At 32.5% G+C, this 26,033-nt stretch overlaps 2 protein-coding genes across 3 annotated transcripts in view; one reads left to right on the top strand and one right to left on the bottom strand.

Annotated features, from left to right (window-relative positions):
- MS3_00002822 (uncharacterized protein) overlaps positions 1 to 3,832 on the top strand; it is a 28,120-nt gene extending 24,288 nt beyond the window's left edge. For both annotated transcript variants that reach the window (XM_051210468.1, XM_051210469.1), the window contains one exon: positions 1,347 to 3,832. In XM_051210468.1, coding sequence (XP_051070461.1) covers positions 1,347 to 1,457 — 111 coding nt within the window. In that variant the 3' untranslated portion in view covers positions 1,458 to 3,832. The remainder of the gene's footprint in view (positions 1 to 1,346) is intronic.
- An 8,090-nt stretch (positions 3,833 to 11,922) lies between these two features.
- The window catches only part of CCDC78 (Coiled-coil domain-containing protein 78), a 64,587-nt gene continuing 50,476 nt past the window's right edge, over positions 11,923 to 26,033 (bottom strand). The window contains exons 10-12 of the mRNA XM_051210465.1: positions 25,491 to 25,696; positions 13,771 to 13,932; positions 11,923 to 12,456 (exon numbers count right to left, since the gene is read on the bottom strand). Of these exons, the coding sequence (XP_051070460.1) occupies positions 12,402 to 12,456; positions 13,771 to 13,932; positions 25,491 to 25,696 (423 nt within the window). The 3' untranslated portion in view covers positions 11,923 to 12,401. The remainder of the gene's footprint in view (positions 12,457 to 13,770; positions 13,933 to 25,490; positions 25,697 to 26,033) is intronic.

Here is a 26,033-nt window from a genome sequence, read left to right as displayed (position 1 = left end):
AGACGACTGTTGACGGGGATCCACCCTAACAGTGCTTGTTCCGCCCTCATGCTTAGTGCTATCCCTACTCCTGTCAGTCCACGAGAGGTGGCCATCGGGTCACCAGATACACGGAGGGTGTATCTCGTTCGCTCTCCGTGTTGCCGAGGTGAGGTCGAGTGAATGACCACACTGGGATCCTGTATGTGTGTTTCAGAGACACAACATACATCAATGGTACGAGATTCTAGGGTTCTAGCCAAGGAAGCCTGTTGACCGATTTGACATAAGGTGCGTACGTTGAAGGCTCCAATGTGTAGTTTGGAGCGAGGTTTCAGTAGACCTGGGACAGTGTTTTGAGCACTAGAATCGGTGGCTATGGTGACACTTGAGGGGAAGCCGAAAAAGGAAGTTTAGAGGTGAAAGTCGATGTAGGAGAAATAATAGGAAGTGAAGACGGAAGTTGATTATGAATACAGTGGTCTTGAGTGCTGTTAGAGATAAGAGGGCGGTTATCACTTCCCGGTTGCCCACACTGTGGAAGGGTTCTTCTGGAGGTACCTGAAAAGGAAATTGGATTAGAGGTGGTCTTAGTGACCTGGGAGCGTGACCGCAGTGCCCAAGGGACAACTGCTTGAGGTCGGTCACACACGACCTTCTTATGGGTAATTTTTGTGTTAGTCCCGTACTTGTTGAGACCTTACCGCCGGAGACCGATATCCGTAGGATAAGGCAAGGTGTGCATTTTTAGGGTCGACCTTTTCTAACCCCGCCCCCCTTGTGAGAAGGTAGCATCTCTGTCATGCTGGTTGTCTGAAGGAAACACCTTACTGCTGTCACACCTCTGTACAGTCAGCAGTACGAATTCGCCTTCGGACCTTGGGTTTGTTGCTTTTAGTCTTACCGCTCTTCAACCGACCTGTCTGACATGGTAGGACCTTGAGGAACGGTTGTTCCAGCCAGTATAGCTCGGTTGCTTCATCACGATAGGCAAGCCCGACCACCACGTCAAGATAGCAACAACGGTCGGGACGTGTGACTTAAACCTAAGTAACTGCTGTATGAGTTTAGTATTATTACTATGATCATTTTTATCCAAGACGAAATAGGTGATGAACACTATGGGAGTATATGACATTTGTGTGAAATAACAACCTACTTAGTTTCATGGTTGCCAGCTGATTCTTTACAAACACTATAAACAACGTTATCAATGGAACAGCACTTAATTTATCAGAAACTTTATTATATATTCATTACTGTTCGTTAATCGCCGTGTTTTTACAGTCTATATTCGTGTTGCGCAACGTTTTTCAAGTTCTCATTTGTGTTTTCACATGCTTTTATTTGACTTCATTATTCCTAAGGTCGAAATACGATATTATATTGTTGAACGATATTACGGTCCGGAACCTCGACCACCTCCATCAAACATTCAACAACGTCTTGTTAATCACAATCAAGAACTAGCTACATAATTTCATTGTTGTATTATGTACAAGTTCAACGATATCTATGGTGTATATTTCACTTACTTGATACGTTCTTTTTATTCCACACACATGACCATATATATTCTCATTCGTTCATAAACCAACCACCTGTACGTAAAAAGTAGTAATTTTCTTGTGCGTTTTATGAGCCACAAAACTTTCTTACGCCTTTATTCTTCCTTTTTATTATTATCATTATATACTTCTTGGTTTTCACTTTACCTTTTTGTTAATTTGATGCACATTCATTCAATTATTGCTTTATTAACACAATGTGCCTACTACTATACACTCGAAGGAGAAGTCTACACGTTGTTAATGATAATACTTGTCTAGTTACCTGTTGAGTTACTTTTCTTTGAAAAGAGTCCAAGCAGAACCACCGGGGGAGAGGAATGAAACAGATAGCAACAACAAATGATGCCCGATTCTGTGTAGATATATATTTGCTATCATTGTTTGATTGTTTACTTTTCCAAGAAGAAATGACAATTTAGGTTTCTCTTCAACTAACCAAAAAACTTCATAAAAATGAACAATCAAACAACTCACTGGTTTCTCTATAATTTAACGTAACCGTACTTTCCTATGTTTTTTCTTCCTACTATATACCACTTGACCACAAATAGGTTATTACTGTTACCTATTTTGTTTTTCCTCTGAGAAGTTACAAAAATAGACACTGTTATTCATTTATTTTGAGATCATTTTTATTCTTACTGTATTATTCGTTTTTAGCGAGTTTTCATGTCGTTTTATTACTATTTTTAGTAATTATATTTTATTTGTCCAGATTGCCTTTTTCGTACCTGTTGGTGTTTTATAAACGATTTCTTGTTACTGTCTGCATCTGTTAGATTTTTCTCCCCTACACTCTAATGAATTGCTTTCGTTTATCTCTCTAAGTTGTTGTTTAAAGTCAATTATCAATTAAACCCAATACAACTGTTGTAATGTCAGCTCTAAAACATACACACAGAGACAACCATAACCACTTGTTTTCTAGAGTGATGGCGGCGTTCTTTTTTCTTATATCTTCAGTACATGCTGTATTATTGTTTGTGTTGCCTTAAAATTACTCAGTGAGTTTTTTTATAATGAGGAGACAGTTCATTTTACTTCTTACTTATATCGTATACCTTAATTTGTCCTAAATGTGCACATTTACCAATTTTACTTGCCTTCACTGATATTAGTAATAGTAATAGTACTTTGGTTTATTATGTCAGCATCGATTTATTGTTTTCAACTGTAAACAGTCTATTGTTGTGTAATTCACAATCTTCATTGAACAATCAATGCTTTACTTGATAGTGTTTTTATTTTTTCATTGTCAGTTCTTTATATTATAAATATTTTTATACTTTCCGAATAAACCAACTACACAGATCTATTTTGTGATAGGTCATTTCCTTATGTCCACTCTTTTTACACCATCTGTCTATATATACAAACGCAATTAATTTATGTGAAAACTTTTTATGCAAATAATTTTCTTCGTAAACACTTCTCAATAATCTGTTTGCTTACCTGATACACTATCTATCCATTACTGTCTGATAAATCTGTTATTTGTTTTTACGTTAGTTTGCATCCTGTTTCGTTTTGACGAAAACAGTTATAAAACACAGTTGTTGTTTGAAAAAAAGAACATTGTTATTTGATGTTTCCTCTGACTTTTTTTTAGTTGTGACCACTTTTGTTATTATCACTGTTTTAGTCAGAATTGAAATTTGAGATATGCATTTGTGTAATAGTGAAGCCTATAATTACTATTCTTAGTCAATTTGTCACTGTTAAATAAATTGGGTAGATGTTGCATTTACATTTGGTACTAGTTCAGTCATATAGTATGAGTTTTGATATAATGTTAGGTAGTTTTAGGTAGTCGGCAAGAAACCGAAGATGTAGGTTTTGTGTTACTGGGCACTTATCATCAAGGCGTACCTGTAATCGTGACATACTCATACTTTACATGGTATGCGGACCAGCCTCACGTTCACAGTTCCGAATGTTACCTTCGTGTTAATCGGGTGATGAATGACCTGTAGGACTGAAATATCTGCAACTATTTAATCACAGTGCTATGTTTGTACAGTACTTTAACGCCTGTCGAGTTCTATCTATCAGGTTAGTCTAGCCACTACCTTAAATGACGTGATTTCGCTTGATCTATGTTGAGGTGTGAATAAGTTGTTATATCTGTCTTTCGATCTGATATCATTTCTGTAGCTGTGACTAAATCATTACAAAAGCGAGATCTATTCATTACCAATGTAAATTGGATGATAGTGTTGTATAGAAATTCGATTGACTGGAATACAAGCTGATGTTTATTTGTAATCATTTACAGACACCACCACAGTGAATATAGCTAATAAAACGTTTAGAAAGCTGTCGTTTGTCATATTTGTTGAGTTCGAAGTGAGGATACACGTAGATGTCTGTTTAGTTCGAATGATCATCAAGATTAATAAGTGAGTGATACAAGTGTTTCGGTGGGATTTTCGATTATCACAGTAATTTCAGTTGGGATAAATAATCTCTACATGTTCATCAGTTAATAATATACTCTTTATAACCTACAAACTCATTGTCGACATCATGAGTATTAATAATTTATGGAAGTGTTAAACTTTACAAAATTAACCAATGGTTACATTTCACAGTCGATTAGTTTTTATTTTCATCTACGAACTGGCAAATATATTTTTATTTAGATTGATGTCTTAGTGCTTGAATGCTGGAATATACTTAAAAGATCCTATAATCGTCAGTTTTGGAGGTGGTAGATGAATATGAGAGGATTTGTATTTCTGAAAATCGTCGTTATATAGTGGTGTAAGACATTAATTAGTTCCAATGCGTTTTAGTGTCGTTCAGCACAGGACATACCTTTGTGTAAAATGTCAACTAATACACTGCATCACGAAGCAAGCACCAACTTGGAATTCTGGAGAGGAAGGTTAAAGGATACACAGTCGAGAATTGGAAGCGGATATGGAAAGGATGAATAGCAACTGGAAAGGATTGCTCATGTCATGTTTGGATGGAGAATACTAGAGGGCAGCCTATACTCCTCCGTCAGGAGTAACAAGCGTAAGTGATTAAATGTAGTCTGGAGGCACGCTTATTCGTAGAATGTGTTATCATTTCTAGAACGATCTGACATGATTGTCCGGTCTTCTCTCAGGTGACCACCGTGTTTACTAGGCTTGTAAACTTTTTCCGGATTAATTCACTTCTCAGTCTTTAAACTACACGGTTGAAAATCTAACAGACTTGAACAAATAACATGAATTTAATATCATCAGTGGCATTAAACTGGACGATTGATATCACCTCGATTTGTACAGACTCATAATTAATCAGAATCACGTGCCTGTGTCGGCACATGACGTTTAATAATGTAGATGTAGGTTGGGGAAAAGCTGTGTGACCAAGCCTAAACGTGGCATTAGTTCCCACAGTCACTGACTGGCAACCGTCACTATATTTAACAAGGTCTGTGATTCACCGCTCGTCAGCTTAATTCCATTAATATTTTTTCAAGACCGGTAATATTTTATTTAGCTGTGTTATAAGTTTTACATAGTTTTAATGCTCACTTGATTTCAATTGTTGTCAATCTATTTAGGTTCTTTCCATTGTAAAAAGCGCAATGGTAGCCAATGCCTTCTCGCTGTGTTCTGATCGTATTTTCTTGGTCGAGCGAGCCCAAACTGTAGTGAAATTTATTGTATATAAAACAGACTATTAATGCTGTACAATTAGCTATGTAGTATATGAAAATCTTTAGTAAGTGTACAAATGTGCCCTGAACTTGAACAGTTGTCAGACGAATTTGCTTCTAAAAGATTTTGTAGGTAACAGTGAATTTTCTGTAAAACTTAAAATAAGTATGAATATATTCATATTTAGGTAAATGAGGTTGTGTAACATTTCTACCATATTAATATGGGTAAACTGATAATAAGTCATGCAAAACAAAGAAAATTTCTACATAAAACCTTTATATCTAACGGATTTGATCAGTCCCACTACTGAATGATTTTCAACAAAACAAATTCTAATCATGAACTGAAAAGTGGATTCATAATTACCAGGTCTTTTTTTAACCACAATGTTAGCTTATTCTTAAACTATAATTACACTAACTTTTCAATATATTTACAAATGAAATGTATATATAATTAAAAGAATAATTTCACTTGGTATTGTTTGGCTTGTATCTTCCCATTGAGGTTTAAGACTGCAATTGATCAGTCTGTTATTGACATATGTGCATACTGTGCGTATGCCTCGATATTACCTTAATTCACAAGCTATTTGTAAGCAATGATGGATAGTGGCTAGCAGTTTCGTCCCGGAGTGAACATCAACTCTCTGCGATGCAGGCACATCCAGCTGACGAGTCCCAAATAGGACGAAACGCGTGTCCTGGATTCCACTGCTAGCCACTATCCATCATTGCTTACAAAGGAATAATTTGTTTTAGAAATATATATCCATATATAATGTGATTTTGTCATGAATATTTTTTTTTAATTTGGCTAAATATTATGCAGTTAAATGAAACAAATAATCATCCCAGACATAGTTTGATATGTTTTTTCTTTCTCTAGTGATGCATTAACTTGTTTCTTTTTTGATCACTTTTTTTTCTCCTTTATTCAAAGTTTTGTTTTTAGTCACCTATCTATTTGATTGCTATGTTGAATGTAAATATTGGCATTCATGCTTATTTCATACGATTAACATAGTTTCTATTGCAAAATGATCATAATAATGATAATAATTACAACAATATTTTATAAGATTCACGCCACGTGTATAGATTGACGTCATTCTTTCATTTTATTTTACAGTTGTACATCTTATTACTACTTTATTATTATTATTATTATTATTGTTTTAATCTAAATCCATTTTGATAATCCTCACAACCAAAATATGTATGTAACTATAAATAGTCTAACTTCAAACTGCTAACTACCCTATTAGATTTACAATCACTTTTTCGTACATCATCATACAACACACAGTAGTTGGTGTATACATGTAAATATATGATGTGTGTATTTGAACTTTTCAAGAATAAATTATAATTACTATTATTATTATTATTGCGTTTATATACAATATAAATGCCAACTTGACCACGTCTATAAGTTGGCGTGCATACATACAGTAATTATTTTCAGAATATATTGAATAATGATTTATGTTATTGGATTAGACTAACAGTAAATGAGACTCAATTTCTTAACAAACAAACAAAAAAATATACCAACAGTGAAAACCCATCACACAGTGGATTGATAATTTGAATTTACATTAGTGCACTGAAAATAATGTTTGTTTCTCATTTATAACTAACTGAAATCATATAATAGACCACTGAGTTGATACGGATAAAAGCAGATACTTATGTTATGCATAATTCATACTATTTTGTTTGTTATTGCTATTCTCATTATTTACTATAATTATTGTTTGTGAAATAGTCTTCATGAAATCTGTTTGACAATAATTACACTTCACGTTTAGTTTATGTCATAATTTAAAGACGTAACTATTAAAAAACGTGGATGTTTTTAAAAAAATTAAATTCGGTAAACCGAATAGTTTAATTATAATTTTCTTTTTATTGTCATTCGTTGAACAATTAAAATATTATTGAGAACTGTGTTAACAGTATTATAATTAAGTGATTTACATTAAAACAACCCTATTTTACTGCAAGCATCTATTCAGCATTTTAGTCTACTAATCTGCTCTACGTTTAGTTACATTGATGATTCCGATTAGAGTACCAACAACAAATTGTTTATAATGAATTTAAATTAAACTCAAATATAAAAATAATTAATTATATAAGTAGTGATGATAAAATAAACTGTGTTAAGCGAAAAGTAGTGAATCACTGATAAAAAAAAGTGTACATGGTTGGTGGAATTGTTTAAAACTACCTTATTTTGTCAAAGTGAATAATTGTAGTAAATTCATTACGTGTCAATGGTAATACTTAATTCACCAACGAAAAAGAAACTAGTATATTCTGAGGTACTTGTTCTTTATCTAGGCAGGTGTCGTCTATCTGGATCAACTGTCAGTCAGACTTTAAATATATTTCAGTCAATGAATAGAATACATCACGCATACTATTATCTGATCGTATTTAATCTAATAAGATGTATAGCCACAGATATTCGTCATGATGATCAAAAACTGACGTTAAACGAACTGTTGAGTAAGTAACCTTATTCAAGCTATTCAATAAAAGACATTTACAATGGGAATCAAATTTTTATTTCTCAGTTGGACATGTCTTGTGGATATCGGTTTTAATTGATAGGTTCCCTCCGCTATAGACTGTTCACATCTGGGGTACCGTTGAAGATAAGAAAATACCGGATAGCTTATTCTTCGAATCATGGAACTTCTCAATACTAAATACCTACAAACACGCCAGGAATTGAATCCAACAAGACCGTCAGATCTCGCGGTGAACATTTAACTATTGTAACCACTAGGTAAGCCTCCAATGGTACAGTCCCAACTTTAGTCGGTCTGTGACCTAGCTAAACTATCCCTAGTGTGTTTGCGACTATCCGCTACTGAGGTTTCCTACACTAGTGTGAAACGTGTGTCCAGAGTTCCCTAATCCTCAATGAGAAGTTTAGCGAGATCAGTCTGTAACGAACAAAACCTACAGATGTTCATTTGATTTGTTTGTTTGTTAAGTTCAAACGATCAGAATACTATAACTCATATTATTTCACTAGTCATTAATTTTAAATTCTGTTAGGTTATCCTAAATAATAATTTAGGTTTGGCTTCTAATTTTAATCAATATTCTTATAGTTATCAAGCGACCATATATTCATATGATTTATCTGAATAGGACACTTGTAAATAGATTATTTATATAAGTTGAAGCTAATAGTCAGATAGGTTCTATACTACTTTCTCTGAAAATCATTAAGTGAACTGAAATGTAAATTATATTAAAGAGCGGAGGACACATTGGTGGAATCGATTTGCAGAAACTGCCTAACTGAATGATTTCCTTTCTTCATATAAACTATATATCTCATTTCTAGTCTTATCTAATATTTCAAGTTATTCATTTTTATTCTTATCAGTTAATATTGTTTCCTATTTATTTCACGATGTTCATTTTTGTAAGAAAAAACAATTATTCCTGTTTTTGCATGCATAATATATGATGATGATGAAACCAGAAAAATAATCTTTTTCCGTAAAAAGCAAACAGTCGAAGCAAAGAATATATTGTTTTTTCTCTCCCCCTCTTTAATGGATATATATATATACCTATTCTCTGTGATACTTCTTACATTCACTTTTTTATTTCTCACCTTTAAACCTAACAAAGTTTAATGTTGATCCAATATAAAAAGAATTACTATTGTGTTACATATGGTACCTACCGCAATTTATTGTTTATTTGCTTTCTCCATCGGTCTTGCATCTAATTTAGTAACATGTTTATTTAATTCATAATATGTAAAGAGAAAAAAGAGAGGTATGGAAAGAGAGGGAGTGGAAGTGAGATAGCTGAATAGAACAAACAATAAAAATGTATTTGAACTTTTACAATTTGGTACATTAACTGGATATTACCACAGAAAATGAAAAAAAATTCTTCATTTATAGAATACAAATTATTGTTGTTATTATTATTCTACATTGTAATCAATTGTAATTAAGTACCAATATACATATACGCAAGTATGTGTCTAATTGTGGAAATTAACGAAAGTATAAATGTTACGAAAGAAAACTAATTCTTTATTTCAATAGATTTTCATCTAATTCAAAATAGTCATAAGTTTGTTGGCAAATTTAAAATAAAGACATTATCATATTTATAAAGGCTTCCATTGTGTGCATGTATTTACATTGCCATTTTGGATGTTTAAACTGAAACTAAATCCCTGGTATCTTTCTTTTCAAATGTCATTGTATTGACGATTGATCTAAGGAGTTCAGATAGCTACTGGCATGTGCAACGAATGGATCATTTTTTGTGATTCGGTAGCAAGTTTTTATTGAAGCAGTATGAAAGCTAACAGTTAAATTCAGGATATGTGTTTCGTCTTATCTGAGATTCATTAGTCGGGTTTACCTGAACCTTAGTGTTGTTTTCTACACTGAAACTCGAAATCAATAGCGTTTGTTTCAAATGCTAATGTGATATCTAGGAACCACTGAGTTCAGAGAGCCAATAGCTTGGGTGATGAGTATAAACTGTATATGTAAGTGTTTGTTTTACAAAAACATTTGGCTAATTGGTACTATCGAATGAATCCGCTTACGATCACATATGTCATTAGGGACAGATCAGTTGAAAGTCTTAACTTCAACAACAGGAAAATGCAAACCCTTATAAATGAAATTTACTCTGCTTAAACATACTACTGGCTAACTGAACACCGGAGATCAATGTTTGACTCATTGATGTTTGAAGCGAAAGATAGTGAGTTCAAAACTTAGTATGAACATCAACAGTGGGAATGTATGTGCACACAGCTACTGAGTTCCTTGTAAAATAAAACGCCTCTCTTCGAATATATTACAAGCCACTTTTTAATAGATACGAAATATATATTAAGCAGACCTGTACTCACAGTATATTTGTTATTGCTATACTGCTTCCGTATTCCCTATAATCCACACGATAGATATTTAAGTAAATTTGTTTATATCAATAATTTTTGGTAAGTAGCTGTTTCATTCTAGTACATGATTCATCAACAGCGTACACTGACGACTACATTCGAGATCAAATTTAAGAGCTTTGATTCGTTTGGCGAGTTCTTCACATTCAAACTGTTAAGTTGGGGCTCATTTGTTTGTACTTCTAACTCTAGAGAAATCAAAATATTCCATAGGCATCATGCACCTATAGTATATTAAGAAATGAAATCTTTTCAGTTTTATATGAATGAAAACATTTCAATTTAATTTTACTATTTCCTGTATTTATCTTTTTAAGATGTCTTCTGTTCTATTCTAATCACCTGATATTCTTTTATCAGTGAAATCATTAAATCTTAGTAGTAAGAAACAAATTCATGATATTTTATTAGATAGGAACAAATGTTTCTATTATTTAAATATCAGTCCAATGATAATAACACTTACCTTTTACATAATGTATGCAACAAGATATAATTTTTAATTTTATTCATCATTTAACAATCTGTAATTGGTGTTTGTCATACATTTACTTTCTTTGTTATATATTTGGAAATTTTAATAAAAACTAAACAGATGTTTCTAAACTCAGTTAAGACTAGACCACCATTGAAAACCTGGAAGCACTGGACGGCCGTTTCGTCCTGGTATGGGACTCCTCAGCAGTGCGCATCCACGATCCCGCACCACGCGGGGCTCGAACCCAGGACCTACTGGCTTCGCGCGCGAGCGGGATCGTGGATGCGCACTGCTGAGGAGTCCCATACCAGGACGAAACGGCCGTCCAGTGCTTCCAGGTTTTCAATGGTGGTCTAGCTTCAACTGACTCATGATTTCAACCTGTGAAATTTCTAAAAACTCTCCACAAAACCCATTCAGTTAAGACTGTTAATCATTGCTCTAAATGCTTAACTTGAAAAATTCACTAACCTTATGGGAGAATATCAGTTTATAATTCCTTAAATAATTCAAATTGTTTGTTATACTCAAACAACGTTTTTCATAGGAAATTCACTGATCTAAATGATAGTGAGAATTTATTACACATGATTTGTATCTGGAATAGACGTATTATGACTGGAAGTCTAATCCTAGAAACGTGTTCATTCTTATTTGACACTTGTCACCTGGATGTACTCGCATCGCAGTTCTAATGTTTACTAACTTAATAGCTATGGAGAAACAATCCTCACAGGATGTACATATCTTAGCACAGTCCTTAGCATCAACTATGGGATAACCTAAACACTTACTAGGAATGATATATACAATTTTTATCTTATATTGACTGACGAATTTATAAGGAAGACTAGTGGTTCAAAAGAAATACAATAACTATTGCATGTTATTTCAATGGCAAAAGTCTGAGGTCTTAACTGAGCAATCCGTTGGGTTTATTTACTGACGATTTTTTTCCACCTTCTTTTAATCAACTGTGAAAATCGTTTTATGAAGAGGATTCTGAAGTTATATAATAATTACGACTTTTTAATACTTAATTGTCAAAACATTACAAGGTGTATCTACAGTCTCGAAGGTAACTATTAAACTTAGTTACTAGGGTTCACAATCTTACACTGAGACTCAGTTTGTTTAAGACAGCAATTACGCCCTGTTAATCATCACGAAATCTTGGTTATATAGGGTTTCCTACTGATTGATTCTAACAAACTAACATCCCAATATAGTGGACGCAAAATTTGAGTCACTTAGACTAGAGGCCTCACCGGAACTTGGTTAATAGAATTCAGTAATTACTAATGGCTGAAAAATTCCCATTATATTACTAATGGATTAGACAATCATGACACTGAGTACTACTTAGTAACCAATCGGTAGTAGGTTTTAATATTTAATTGGTAATACTTATTAACCACTAAACACAGTTTAGGTTTACTCTTCACTACTGAATTCTTCAAGCTTCCTTAACAACAAATCACCTATGTGAATAAGATGGATGGTATTCTGTTTCAATATTGAACTCAGCTATAATGGCAAGTAAATGTAATTTAAAACAGAACAAGTTTTACGAGTTAATTACATGATACCTTTACTTCTAAGCTTAAAAAATAAAACTAATAAATTTAAATTTATTTATTATTATTTCAATTAGACACTCAGTTCATTTCAATTGTTTCAATCAAAATGTATTAAATGTATTAAACGTTTTAAGATGCAGTTGTTTTCTTTACTACCATTCACAGCTTAATTTAAAATTCCCTCTGATATATTCATTCTTGTAAGTTGCCGCGATCGATTTCTGCAATGTAAATGAATTAGAATAAAGTCAAATTACAGTTATGAAAATAATTTATTACGTCAGAATTTATGATATAATATTGCACATATTCATTCTATTTTATGAATGAGAACGAAATTAAGGCAGAGATTTTTAGTATCGGTTATGTGTAGTTAGTTACTTGATTGTGGAATGTTATGTCATGACCGAGGATTAATTTAATTTATCCATATTTCTTAAACTCTTTCAAATAAACACATATTACATACATCGTATCATATATGTATATATATACTATTTTATAAACTTCATTTATACGAAAAGGAAAATCACTCTTCTGTGGTGTATAGGTTAATACTTTTAATAATTTTTATTGAATTCTATAGGCTTGATTCTACGGAAGGATTTTCAATACTAAAAATCCAATACTGCTATAAATATTTATTTTTGCCATGCAGATATACCATTTATAACTGCCTAAACATATTTTAACAGTGTTTTTTCATAATTTATCTTCAGTTGCAGAATTATTCAAGTCAGTTAGTCATCATCTGCGAAAAGTCTGACAAATATACAATGACCTGAGTTGTCATATCAAACTGCCACGATAAGATGAAGTTAAAAAGATGGATAGTAAACAAGTTGAGATAATCATGGCGAAAATAATAATGAAATAGAGTGAACATTGGGAGTATGATTCACGTAGAAGGAAATGAAAAGGTATATATAAAAAATACTATGACTGAAGATCGAGAGGAATAAAAATAGTAAATATATCTTCGCCATTATGACACGTTCTTGAACGACGTTACGCAATAACTTAAACCAGGCAATCTGGATCTACTAAAATGAAATTTTTCGCTCATTCTTGAACCGCATAACACGTTTAATGCATGAATTCTAATATATTCTCTACATATCTCTTCAAGGAATGCATATGAAGGAAAATCTACCAACCGTTCTGCCGTTTTCATTTAGATTTATTAGTTTCACGACATGTTTCGTGCTTTCAACAAAAGTGAATGTATTTTGTGTGTTATACCAAATTCGTTTCGTAGTTTCAAAATACAAACCCTAAATATTTCATCAGGCAGCGAAATCAAGTATACAGTTTATCAGTTCTAATTACCAGCAAAATAATGCACGTTGACCAAGATATCATGACCTACAGAGTTCTTATCTAAGTATATGAAGAAAGCTTGGTAAGTAGTGTGTCTTAGCTAGCTTACAAGCTCTATTTTAACTTCAAAATCGTTAGAAATATACAAATAGAAAATCGTCAGGAGAGATCAATTTACGTTTTAATCCTAAACACACATATTTTTTAAGGCTTACTTGACAGGTTGTGTACTTTCAGCCATTATAGAAGCGATTAAATTCAATAAATAATCTTCATTACTTCTACCTGACCAACTTAACTCATCGATTAATTCTTGTGGTGTAGGTCCTGGATCATTAATATATGCATTTGGTTGGATTGCTTGTGTTCTTAGTTTACTGTAATTTAAAAAAAAGAAAACAGATGATATGTTAAAATTTACGGATATTAACATGCTCTATTGATATTATTTTTGGACGTAAATCGATTGTTTGTTATAGACGCTTCTAACTACTTAATATTAAACTGCATTCACTATGATTTCGAGTCACTTGATCCTGGTGTCAGCATTGCAGCCTGATTGGTAGTATTTACTAGGAACTAACGATCAGATGATAAAACACTGAGTTTATTCTTCGATAAATTGTTCTATCTATCTATCTATCTATCAATTTTTGCTGGATATGTTTAACTGTCTTGTGTTTGGTACTGGAGACCCAAGTACACAAAAAACACAAAGACTACTGATATGAATTTACTTGACCACCAAAGTAAATAAAAATGATTTCTGAATACAATACTTTTGCTTACAGTCAGATTTGTAAAAATTGAACTGGGTAATCTTTAACACCAATAAATCAATAACTTACTATGTAATCAAATATTTTATATTGATAGGTTTTTACGTTGACTTGATTTTACTTTTTTAGTCTCGCCATATCATAAATGATTAATGAAGATTGGTTATAAACGTTGCTAGAGGATGTTGTGAAAACTCTCGGATTTGTATTTCCACACCACACACTAAATTTAGTTCGTCAACCAAAGAAAAGTGAGGAAAATAACGGACAGTTATTTTGTCTCAGTATTGGGCTCTACAACAATGTGCGTACACGACGGCATGGAAGCCTTAATTCTGAACTATGACTGTTAATCTACAGGACCATATGAATAGACAGGTTTTTTCTCATTATACAACGATGAAGATAATTTCTGGAGTTGTGATAAAGGGTGAACCTATTGCTAAGTAACTGATTTCAGTATTATTGAGGAAGATAAAAATGTGATAACAATAGTAAATTGATTTTATGTGTTAATGCTAGAAAATGGAAGATATTTATAAACAACTTGGATGAGATAAACATTATGTAATCATATGAACGTATCTGTTTATCAATGAATTTATTGATGTGTCTTTTTTTGTTTCTGTACTAAAGCTGTTATCTTGGTTCAACATAATTTTGAGTGGAGGCAATCAACTCATCAGGATGTAGAGAATACGATTTAGTTAATTCTTCTTACACTGGTTCATAATTTTATCAACTGAAGTACTTTCCTTAATCTGAGTTTAAGATGTTGAATTATTACAGCTCAAGTGGTTATATTAATAAATTTTAGAGATTTTCTAAATAGTCGAATACCACTATTTTAACCAATGGCATATGCAAATATGCCATGAGATATGTTATAATCAGTGGAGTTCAGTCATGCCGGATGTGAGAAAGTCAGTCACTAAGAACATGTAATGATGATTGTTCGACATTATATTTTACTTGAAGTTGAGCTTGCAAAGTGATGCCGAGTCAGTGTTCAAGTGTTAAGCATTAATCACAGGGCTTGAAGGTTCATGTTTCGATCCGTGATGGAGTCGGAGATACAAACTACGGTGGAATCCAATACTATGACAAAACAGCTGTCCATTGCTTCCTGGTTTTTCAATGATTGTCTAACTAAGTCCATTCGGTATGTTCACTATAATGACCCATGAGGTTTGCTAAATCAAGGAAATAATCTGTTAAACTGGCTGATTCCGTGATAATGTACAATCATAGTGAACAGTATAGCCGAGAAATCATATATGACTGGTGATCTATCTAATATGTTATGATTATTATTTGAATGTATTATTATTGACTGTACTGTCACGAAAAAAGAATTCATGTTAGTCACAAATCCATAATCTTCATTCATTCTTAGCGAATCTTATATTTCAATTCTTGTAACCTTAAATAATAGTGAATCATTCAAGACATAATTAGCTAAAAGTACGGTCCTTTCTTCATCAGTTCTCTATAACATTTTGGTTTAAAAGATAATTAATGAACAATTTCTATGATCTTTTCACCTTCCTGTTATATCTACTCAATGATCAATGATTGGCTTTCATGAAATTTTTGAAAATAAAATTCCCCATTAAATGATATTGTAAATAACCATTAGGTAAGACACTGTTTATGGTTTCTTTTTATTATTTAGTTCAAAACCTTGAGAGCCGGAATGAGTAATCTACAAAATAACAATTTACCATTGCAATTGTGTCAAGTTTGGTTGTAAACCATTCATTTCATTATAAGTAAAAGTGGATGATGGCTATCAGTGAAATCCAGGACGTACATTTTGTCTTAGTTGGGGCTCGTCATTTTAATAGGTGTTCAGATGATGTTAATATGATCTGCCGAGGACAAATAGGAATTAACTCAGTAGTGCTGTTTAGAGGACTTTGTGTTGATTGATTTGATTTGTAGGTTGTATTCGACACATCGATTTCAGCTAGTGTATCGTCGTAAATCAGAGGGCATCAGACAGCTGTTTCATTCTACTCCACACCAAATAGCATTCATAATCCTACAAGCGATCGAACCATGGACCTTCGGGTCTCGCCATTCATGCTACTGAGTTAGTGCTCAGTGATTCGATTTCAAGACCAATCAATTTACGAAATATCTCGATAATCATCTAATGTCACTGTTGTAACAGTTGTTTAGTTTCTGATACTTATGAACTCCACTGGTTGAACGTTCGGCGAGAATATAATTTATGGACGAACCAACCAGAAAGAAGATAACAGATCTTGAGTTTTGGCGCGAAATTCATTCATACATTTGTCTAACCAGCGTTTTGGCACTATAACTGATGTCACTTCGTGATGTAAACTATAAATCTAATTCCCAACTCTAACCATCAACTATAAATCGGAATTCTAATTCTCATACAGGTTCATAACCTTCATTCAGTCCTAGTTTGTAGATGGGCATTTTTAAAGTCACTTTCAAATCGCTCAAAGGTCGTCCATTTAATATAGTCTCAACGAACGTTCTCGTAGAAACACGAAGGCCGTGGGTTCTACCACTGACTGGGTCGTGAGTTCTCACTGCAAATACTCAGACGAAACAGTTGTCGAGTGCCCTCTGATTTTCATTGTTACCCCAACGGTAATCAATCTGTATGGACGGTGTTGTGCCGTTAAAGATTCCATTCAACCTCATATCCGATCTCTGATTTCTAACAGCTTAGCCCTTAGCTAAGTGGGTCAAAATGTGCCATAGGACTTTGATTTGTTGGAATATTTCAATATGTATCACTAAGTTGTATCCCGCATCATAATAATCTTTATCAGTTAGGTGTCTGTTGTAACGCGAGTGTGAGACTGCAGGTTTTTGATAAGCAGCGTATTTATCGATCGCCTCTGTGACAGTGGACACGTAAACACGGACGGACGACCTAGTGCCCTGATTGGTCCCGCTTCGCTGTCTGTCCCAGCCAGTTGAGTCAAGAACACAAGTCACAGCCTCTGAGTTATGAATCATTATATTTCAAACATACTTTGTTTATATACCAATCAAGCATACCACATCGTACCATGAAATAGGAAACAGCATTTACAAAATATTTAACAAGTGAAATAAACATCGACCAATAGGAAATGTACATTTAAGGTCCAAGGACACCATAGACTTAACACGATAATTATTGGTATATTTTTCCGACTATCCTAACAGTATCAAAAAAATTATTTTGAGATTTCGATTTCTCTAGTAAAAACTATTTAGAAGATGAATTCCTGATTCATGGATCATTTGAAAGTCAAACACTGATTTTTTTTCTATTATAAGATTAATTTATAATGGTACAAAAAAGTTGTAACTGAAGTAGATATTACTTCAAATAGACTTCTACACAGAAGTAGACGCTGATAATGTTATCCAAAACAGTAATGAATACTTCACACTTAATCCATTCACTTTCAGATAACGCAATACTACCAACAAATTGACATGATTGATACTTCATACTTCTTCATGCTAACCTACTGTTCAATGAATACTGTTTATAAAGTTTTATGTTGAATATAAAAACTGCAGATTTACTTTAACTCAAGTTAACTAGCTAATAAACTATAGAAGCGACTTAATCAATACAACAAAATAAATAATTTACATTTAATTAAGAGTTAAGTAAGGTCATGTGTTTTGGATGATGCTTTCTGAGTTATTTGTCTGCATGCAACTAAACTTAAAAAAGAAATGTGGTTCATGAGTTTCGTTTCTCATTAATTATTACATGCAGATTATTTAAATTAATTGCTTCCTTACTTTGTCTAGATGAATAGAAAAATAAATTAGTTGATCATACATAAGTGTATGACTTCCATGCAATAATAATCGTCACAGTGTATAGTGATTATTACCAATTATTATTAAACAGATAACAAATGAATATCAGATAATAAGTAGTTCTAGCAGTAATAATAATATTAGTAGTAGAAATAGTAGTAGTGACTATCTTTCGTTTGGAGTGAGATATTTATATTGATTGTTCAGTAGTTATTGACTAATGTTTAGTTCTTCCTTTAGTGCTAATCGTAAGCTATCAATCATGGTGTAAACTGGTCACTTTTCTAGGTGGCTCAACATTATGTCCACTGTGTTGAAATGTATGGGGGTTTGGTATACAAATAAAAAGATAGTGAAAAACATATACTTCTTGTTTCTTCTTTTCTTCACAAATAACTTCCACTCACATTCACAACAGTCTTTGTAAATAAATTTTATTTTATACTACCTAGCCAATGGATTTGTCTCTTTTTAAGGATATTTATAGGCTTTTCAAGAAGGGATTAGTTCTCGAGGTTGACTATTGATAATCACTGATTAGCATCTCATTTTGTATAATGTGCATGTTCACACAATGTTATCATGTGTCAGTGAAAATTGTTTCTTTCTTTGAAATCCATTTTCGTTGTAAGTTTATCAATGACTGTTTTTTTTTAATAACTTATGACTGGTGAATAGAGTTTATCCGATCAACATCGTACGTATAATCATTTAAACATTCCAAAGAGCATGATATATTTTAATCTCTGCATCAGATTTTAATGGAATTGAATTCAGCTTTTATGTTGACACCATCCAGGGTAAATTTCCTAATTAAAAACTGTTAGAAGCTTAAAGCAACTACAACTGACCCTTCAATTGGATCCCACATTTCAATGAATCTCCAGCTGGCATCACATCACAGTCTGACGTGTAGTCTTGTAATTTACTGTTATTCTACGTATTAACGATAATTAATAACAAAATAAACATGTTTAATCTGTCTATGAAGTTTCCTATAGGAAGATGAAATTTACCATGGTATAACCTTGGGATTTTAAGCTGTTCTGTATAACCAGAAGACAGTAAAACAGTGAATGGTTTACTATGTTGGGTTTAGGACTTATGATCAAGATGCAGAGTTAAAGATGCAAGATTTAGAAATAGTTTTACTTATTGTAAAACTTTAGGAATATGACTTAGGCTTTGGTGTCAGGATGTAAAGTTTGATAATATGGCCTTAGTGAGAACTGAAGTTTTGGTTTAGGATTGACATTATATCTTACAGTTAGTTTATATATAACTGTAGGTATAATCCTACCCTTAACCTCTAAATCTCGAGGCCTATATACTAATCCTAAATTCAAACACTGACTATAACTATTACGTTAAGTTCCTAAATTCTTCATCTTAATCTAACATGAACCCTAAATGCATATCTCGAAGCTGAATCCGTACTAATTTTTGACTACAGTTATTCCTAATTCAGTCGATGCATAACAGTTCCTCTTCACGATCATCTATTTTTTAATGATCGGTAGACGATATGCTATCTTGGTTATGCCGTGATCTTGAAGTAACTTATATGCTCGCTTTTGATTTGTTGGTATATTTCAGTCTTAATATTTCTAGATATATTCAATACTGCTTAATCATCTTTCAGTAGTTGAGATCATGAGTCAATTGAAGCTAGATCACCATGGAAAACCTAGAAACACTGGACGGCCGTTTCGTCCTATTGTGATACTCCTCAGCAAAGCGCATCCATGACCCCACCTCGCGAGATTCGAACCCAGGATCTGTCAGTCTTGCGCGCGAGCGCGGAATTGAGCGACACATCCACCATTGCCATGTGCACTGTTGAGGAGTCCAACAATAGGACGAAACGGCCGTACAGTGTTTCCAGGTTTTCCATGGCGGTCTAGCTTCAATTGACTCATGATCTGAACTGCTGAAATTACCAAAATCTTTACAAAACCCCTTCTGATATTAATCATCTTTAACAAAATGTTAAATCAATAATAATTTCTATTCAAGTAGTTCTTTATGAACTAGAAAAGTCTATATTAAACTGATCATGGTTAAATTCATAAGAATCTATTATAATGTGATTTGATTTTGACCAAAATCTTGATAATACATAGATGAATCATAATTGACAAAAAAAAGAAGAAAAGGAACTGCTCTTAAATGAATTTATACACTCACACATGTACAAACATGTTCGCTAATATACATGTCAATATAAGTTTAATGTATATACATCTATTTCCCAATATAAGAATTCAACAATTTTGCATTTTATCATGAATCATTTTAATTAATAGAATAAAATATAATGAATGAATAGAATGATCAATGTTAAATGAAGCCTAAGGAATTTTTTCAATGTCAAGCTACTACAAAGTTTTATTCCAGAAAAAAAAGCGTATCTAGGTCCCTTAATTGTATGTGATCGTTACGTTTGTAATAAATTATTATATTCATGATTAGTATAATTTCAGTGAAGTTCGATTAATGTCTCTCTTTCCAGATATGTTTATGTATCTGATTATAAATGAGTAGTTTATGATTATTTAATCAATTTTGTCACATTTTTCAGTGCTAATCCAGGCGGTACCTGCTTTCTGAAAAATATGTATAAGAATATTCGCAATTATTGATTAAAGTTATTTGTTACTAGTCAAAGCGAAGGTCGGTGGTTTTATAGGGGTATAGGGTCAATGTAGTCAGCGGAATCGGTAGTCGAGCTACCTGATTTTCCTGTCCTTATTACAGAAAGATCGTCCGTTATTTTTGAATCGTCAGTATATGGTTTTGTGGAGATTATAGAATTTTCATAGATTTAAGTCACAAACTGATCTAAGTTAGACCCCCATTGAAAACGTAGAAGCATGGATGACTGATTGGTCCTCATCATTGCACATTAATAGCCTCTACCCGGAGTCAAACCCAAGACCTCACGTCCCTAGCGTTAACGTTTAACTTGTAGACTAAAATTAGCCGATTTAATTCATGCTGAATGTTATCTAAGACATTTGAATAATACTTGAGTGAACAGCTTTTAAGGCGATCTCACTAAGAACTGAACAGCTTTATTCACTAAAATATGGTTTTTTTTGAGGTTAGGTTGATGTTAAGATAGCTTTAATCATAAATGGACATCAACTGTTGGGGTTTTGATAGACAGTTCAGATCGGATTAATGTTCTACTGAAGTTTTGAAATCCTAAATTATGAATAATTATTATTACACTAGGGTCGAAGCCATGATTTTGAAGTTTCACAGAATGTTAATTCTAAGTATTTTCGTTTATGTCCTTAGTTTTTACCAGTGTGTTATTATAGTTGTCCATTGCTGAGAAATTACAAATTATGACGATGCAGCTGTCTATCACTTCATGGTTTTAAAATCATCCCTAGACGATATCAGTTCTTAATTAAAAAATCAATGAAATGAGTGGTTTCTGTATCTTCTTAGACAAGTAAAAATTATGTAGGTATGGTTTTATGCCATTTTTGTAACACGGATATGCAATAATCAAGTCTACTGAACTAATCTCAATGAATTATAGATTACCATCTTTTACTTTTACGTTGGAATACCTTTAATAACCAAAGATAATAGGTGGAAGGTTTTCTATAACAAACGACAAGATAGAACGACTCATTCAATATTCATTGTATACATTGACGCACACATTATTAACCCTGTAAATGTACATAAGCAGTGAATGACCTTCAAATGATCAAGTTATCGACCATCAAGTCGAAAATAAATTGTTGACCTAATAATTTTTATTTTCCAAGGTTTGTTTACAGGATTGTTTTAATTCAGCTAATCAAAATCCCTGGATAATTTTTTGTACTTTATAGAAGTTTTTTAATGCGTACAAAAAGCTAAGAATTTTATTCACGGATTTTTCAAGTATTCTGTCTGTTTTAAACCAGTCATATTGTTTCATGATCAGAGATTATTCCATAACATCTTAGGAGCAGAAAGCAAATGATTGATTGAAATCTTACTATGAACAAGATAGAACACTTTGACAATAAACAACACCTTGACTTCTGAAAGCTATCACGGATTGGAGTGGTTGTTGTCTATAGGCATGTTTAATAAACCACTGTCTAATAACTATAGCGCTTCGTGGATTTAAATGAATACCGCCTAAGGTGTCATATATGATTTCTGTTGAATATCTTACAGAAATGAAGGAAGGTATTGTCATACACTAATGTATTTTAATAAATTCCGAAGATATTACAAACTCCAGTTTTAAGACTCATCTCGCTTCTGTTTCTATTGGTTGAGACATTTACGAAATATAAAGAATACCAACTGTGAGTGTCAGCTATACAAAAATATCATAGTGAATTTGTACTGAATGTTTTAATTTTTGTCTGTATTCAGCTAGAACAGTTTTATGCAACTGTAAGTATAATAGCAGTATGATGTATTCCGTGATTTACAGATATCTTCAGAAGACAGGCTATTCAGCTTCTTCATTATTTCAGCTTTTGATCCGACTGTACAAACACAAACAAACGATTCACTCAAATTTAGTTCACCATCAATAATCCACAGTGAATTGACTTTCGGAAAGCATAAGAAACCATCTGGGTTTAAGATTTTCATCGATACGAAAAACTGACAGTTATCCTTTTGAAGTACACACAGCTAAGAGAAAAAACTCTTGAAAATATTGATATCTTCATTATCCTATCTCCATAATGATCTCTAGACATTTCATGAACGTTCTGAGAGTTAAATCATAGTTTTGCATTACTTACTCAAAAAAAGCCAGTTTCACTATGCGTTTTGTATAACGTTAAGCCACTGTAGCATGTGTTCAACAACTGTAGAAAGTGTTTATTGAATAAACAGAATAATTGGCCTAAACTGGCCAATAAATATTTCTTTTTAAGCTAAAAATCAACACTTACATATCTGTTTAGCCTGATGATTATTCTTGAATAGTTGCAAAGTTTTCATTTAAATACAAATAAAACTATCTGATAATTTTAAAAATCTGCTTAAACAAATCAGTCATTTTCAATTTCTTTATCTTCGAAATTTATCCAACTTTTGGATTCTTCTTTGAAAAGTATCTTTTTATGAAACTAGAAAAGTATGTTTTTCTTCTTGAAATTGGTAAATACTTCATGATTAGTTTTCTAATTTTAATTCGAATCTAACCAATACTACTATCTATTTAACATTATTTAATTCACATGCATGTAAACATCTATGTCTGCTTATTGTAACCGTTGTATGTTAATTGTATTGAACTAGAAATTTTGATGAGTCAATGATCCAACAAGTGATTAGAAATGTGTTTTTTTCTCCATAAATGAGCTTATAGAAAATGTTTGAAGTTGATTAAAATGACAATCATTTCTTGTTGTTTATAAAGTGAGTAACCATAATTTTTGAATCTGTGCAAAATAATTGACAACGATGTTTAAATATATGTCTTGTTTGATAAACGAAATATAAAGAATACCAACTGTGAGTATCAGCTATACAAAAATATCATAGTGAATTTGTACTGAATGTTTTAATTTTTGTCTGTATTCAGCTAGAACAGTTTTATACAACTGTAAGTATAATAGCAGTATGATGTATTCCGTGATTCATAGTAATAATCTACTGGTAGGCTTTAGTAAATTGTTAACCGATTTATATGCACCTAATACTTTTATTCCTCATAGCATAAATGATTAGTATTTACTACTGTTAAATTGTTGAATGTACGGTGAGTTCCTTGGTTAGTCTACTTCGTTCTCTCGTTATTCTATTGTTTTAAATAACTAACTAGTGACTGATTATGTCTTGTATCTTAGTAGACTTATTGTACACCGTAATGTAGTCTCTGTTTTGTAGTTATAATGGCGTGAACACTCAGGAGGTAGTGTGAATAATATGGCGGTTTGTGTATATTTTTTTAATCTCTAATCAACACTGCGCAATGATATTTGTCAAACAACCACTAGTAATCAGGAAGGACTGGACAAGTCCTGGGTTCAATCTCTGGTGGGAAGGAGTAGAAGGTTGGGAATTTGATTTTAAAACTATAAAAAAACTCAACTTAATTGAGATAGATTGATCAGTTCATAATCTGTAGTAAACCATTTTCTATTGGTGACCTTATTTAAAAAAAGTTAGTTGGTTGAATTATATGCTCTTGATATTATTTTCAGTTTTGTTTCATGGTTCATTTCAGAAGATAACTTTTACTGTTTCAGTGAGTATTTATGGCTCACTGTTTGACAACGCTACAAACTATTGCAAACATCAGTCGATATCACCTATAACTGAGTATCTTCCTCTTTCAAATACTTATTAAACATGGTACTCGTCTACTCAAGTAATTTCTTGTAATCCAACCAAGTCTTTTCATGAAAATAAAATGACTTAGGAGTATTGTTTACAAATATTAATTAAATATGAAACATGTCAACCTACGTATTATCAAACATGAGTATTATCTACATTAATTACTTCCTAAGTAAAGGTAAATTTTATGTTTGCATAGTCCTTTGTTCTGATTGAATCCTACTGATCATGCACCAATGAATTTAGTAACTTAACGTTGTAATGCACTACTTTTCATGAAAAGTGGTTGTAATTAATTTGTACCAAGCCCTATAAACTAGATCTTCAGTCATCATAGATATAAGATCGGTGCATCACTTCACTGGTGAGTTTCAGCTAGTATAAAACCGGCGTCTAAAGATCCCTGATGGTTGATGTCAACTATCTAATATAAACAGTTCATAATAAAACTCTGCTTTCGGTTAACATTGTCATACTGGTATGAATTAAGAAGCTACTCTTTAAGTAGTTCCAAAGAATTTTAAGTTGGCAACTTTTGAATTTATCAACACTCTTCTTTTGTACTATTTAAGCTTATGTAATTTTAATTCGGTTATTTGTTTACTCTGAAGGAGTGGCTCACATTAAGTCACGAAACGTCAGAAATATAACTTTCCTACTGATTGGGATATAACAACAAAATATTTTGTATTAAACCTCTACCCAATGCTCAATTTATTTGAAACTATCAAGTTCAGCTTTGGCATTGATACCTACAAACTCTTCATAAGCATTTGCACAAGCATGTTTAGTCCACTTAAATGAAAATTATATGTACATAGTCATTAGACGTTGGCCTTGTCTAGAAATTAAGATATGTTATTCAGGTTAATAGGGTTACTGTTTGATTGAACTGGAAAAATTGGCATCTATAAGCTTAAATGAATTTGTAAGGATGCAAATGCCAACAAACTAGTGAAATGAAACTATGTTTGCATGCGATAAACGTTTAGGTAATCAAATAACAACGATAAAAAAATACTTACGTATAACAAATCATCACTTTCCGCATTGCTTCACGTGTTGCATGCAACTGACCATTAAGCGATCGGCAAATGTTAACTAGTTGATTTTCACGTATTTTATAAGTTGCATTCATATCAGCAATTAAATGTTTAATATATTTTTCTAAACCATAAAGTCCTTCACTGACAATTAATTTATCATTGGATTTTGTAGCATCTACTAAACGCTGAGCGTAAATTGAATAATAAATACAGTGAATTGGTTTTGCATCTTGTTATCGCATTAATTGGTAGAACGTAATATAAAGAAAGCCTTATGATTAGAATTTAATGTTAGTTGGGACGTTCTAAGAAGTAATCTTGAGATGTCTGAACTTCCTCACAAGATTCAAACCAATGCAGTTCTTTAGTCGCTCGGTCGTCAGTAACTTAAAAGCTGGTACATATTTGCGTCAGTTTAAGTTTCCATGCAACATAAACACACAGAGATGAAATCATTAAGAGTAACGCATGAATAATGGTAGTAACAGTACCACTGGTAGTAGAAAAAATTAGGAATAGACA

The sequence above is a fragment of the Schistosoma haematobium genome, chromosome ZW (genome assembly GCF_000699445.3).
Source record: "Schistosoma haematobium chromosome ZW, whole genome shotgun sequence".
NCBI classification, from domain to species: Eukaryota; Metazoa; Platyhelminthes; class Trematoda; order Strigeidida; family Schistosomatidae; genus Schistosoma; species Schistosoma haematobium.
The sequence above is the reverse complement of the archived record's forward strand: the minus strand, read 5'-3'. Positions and strand labels throughout refer to the sequence as shown.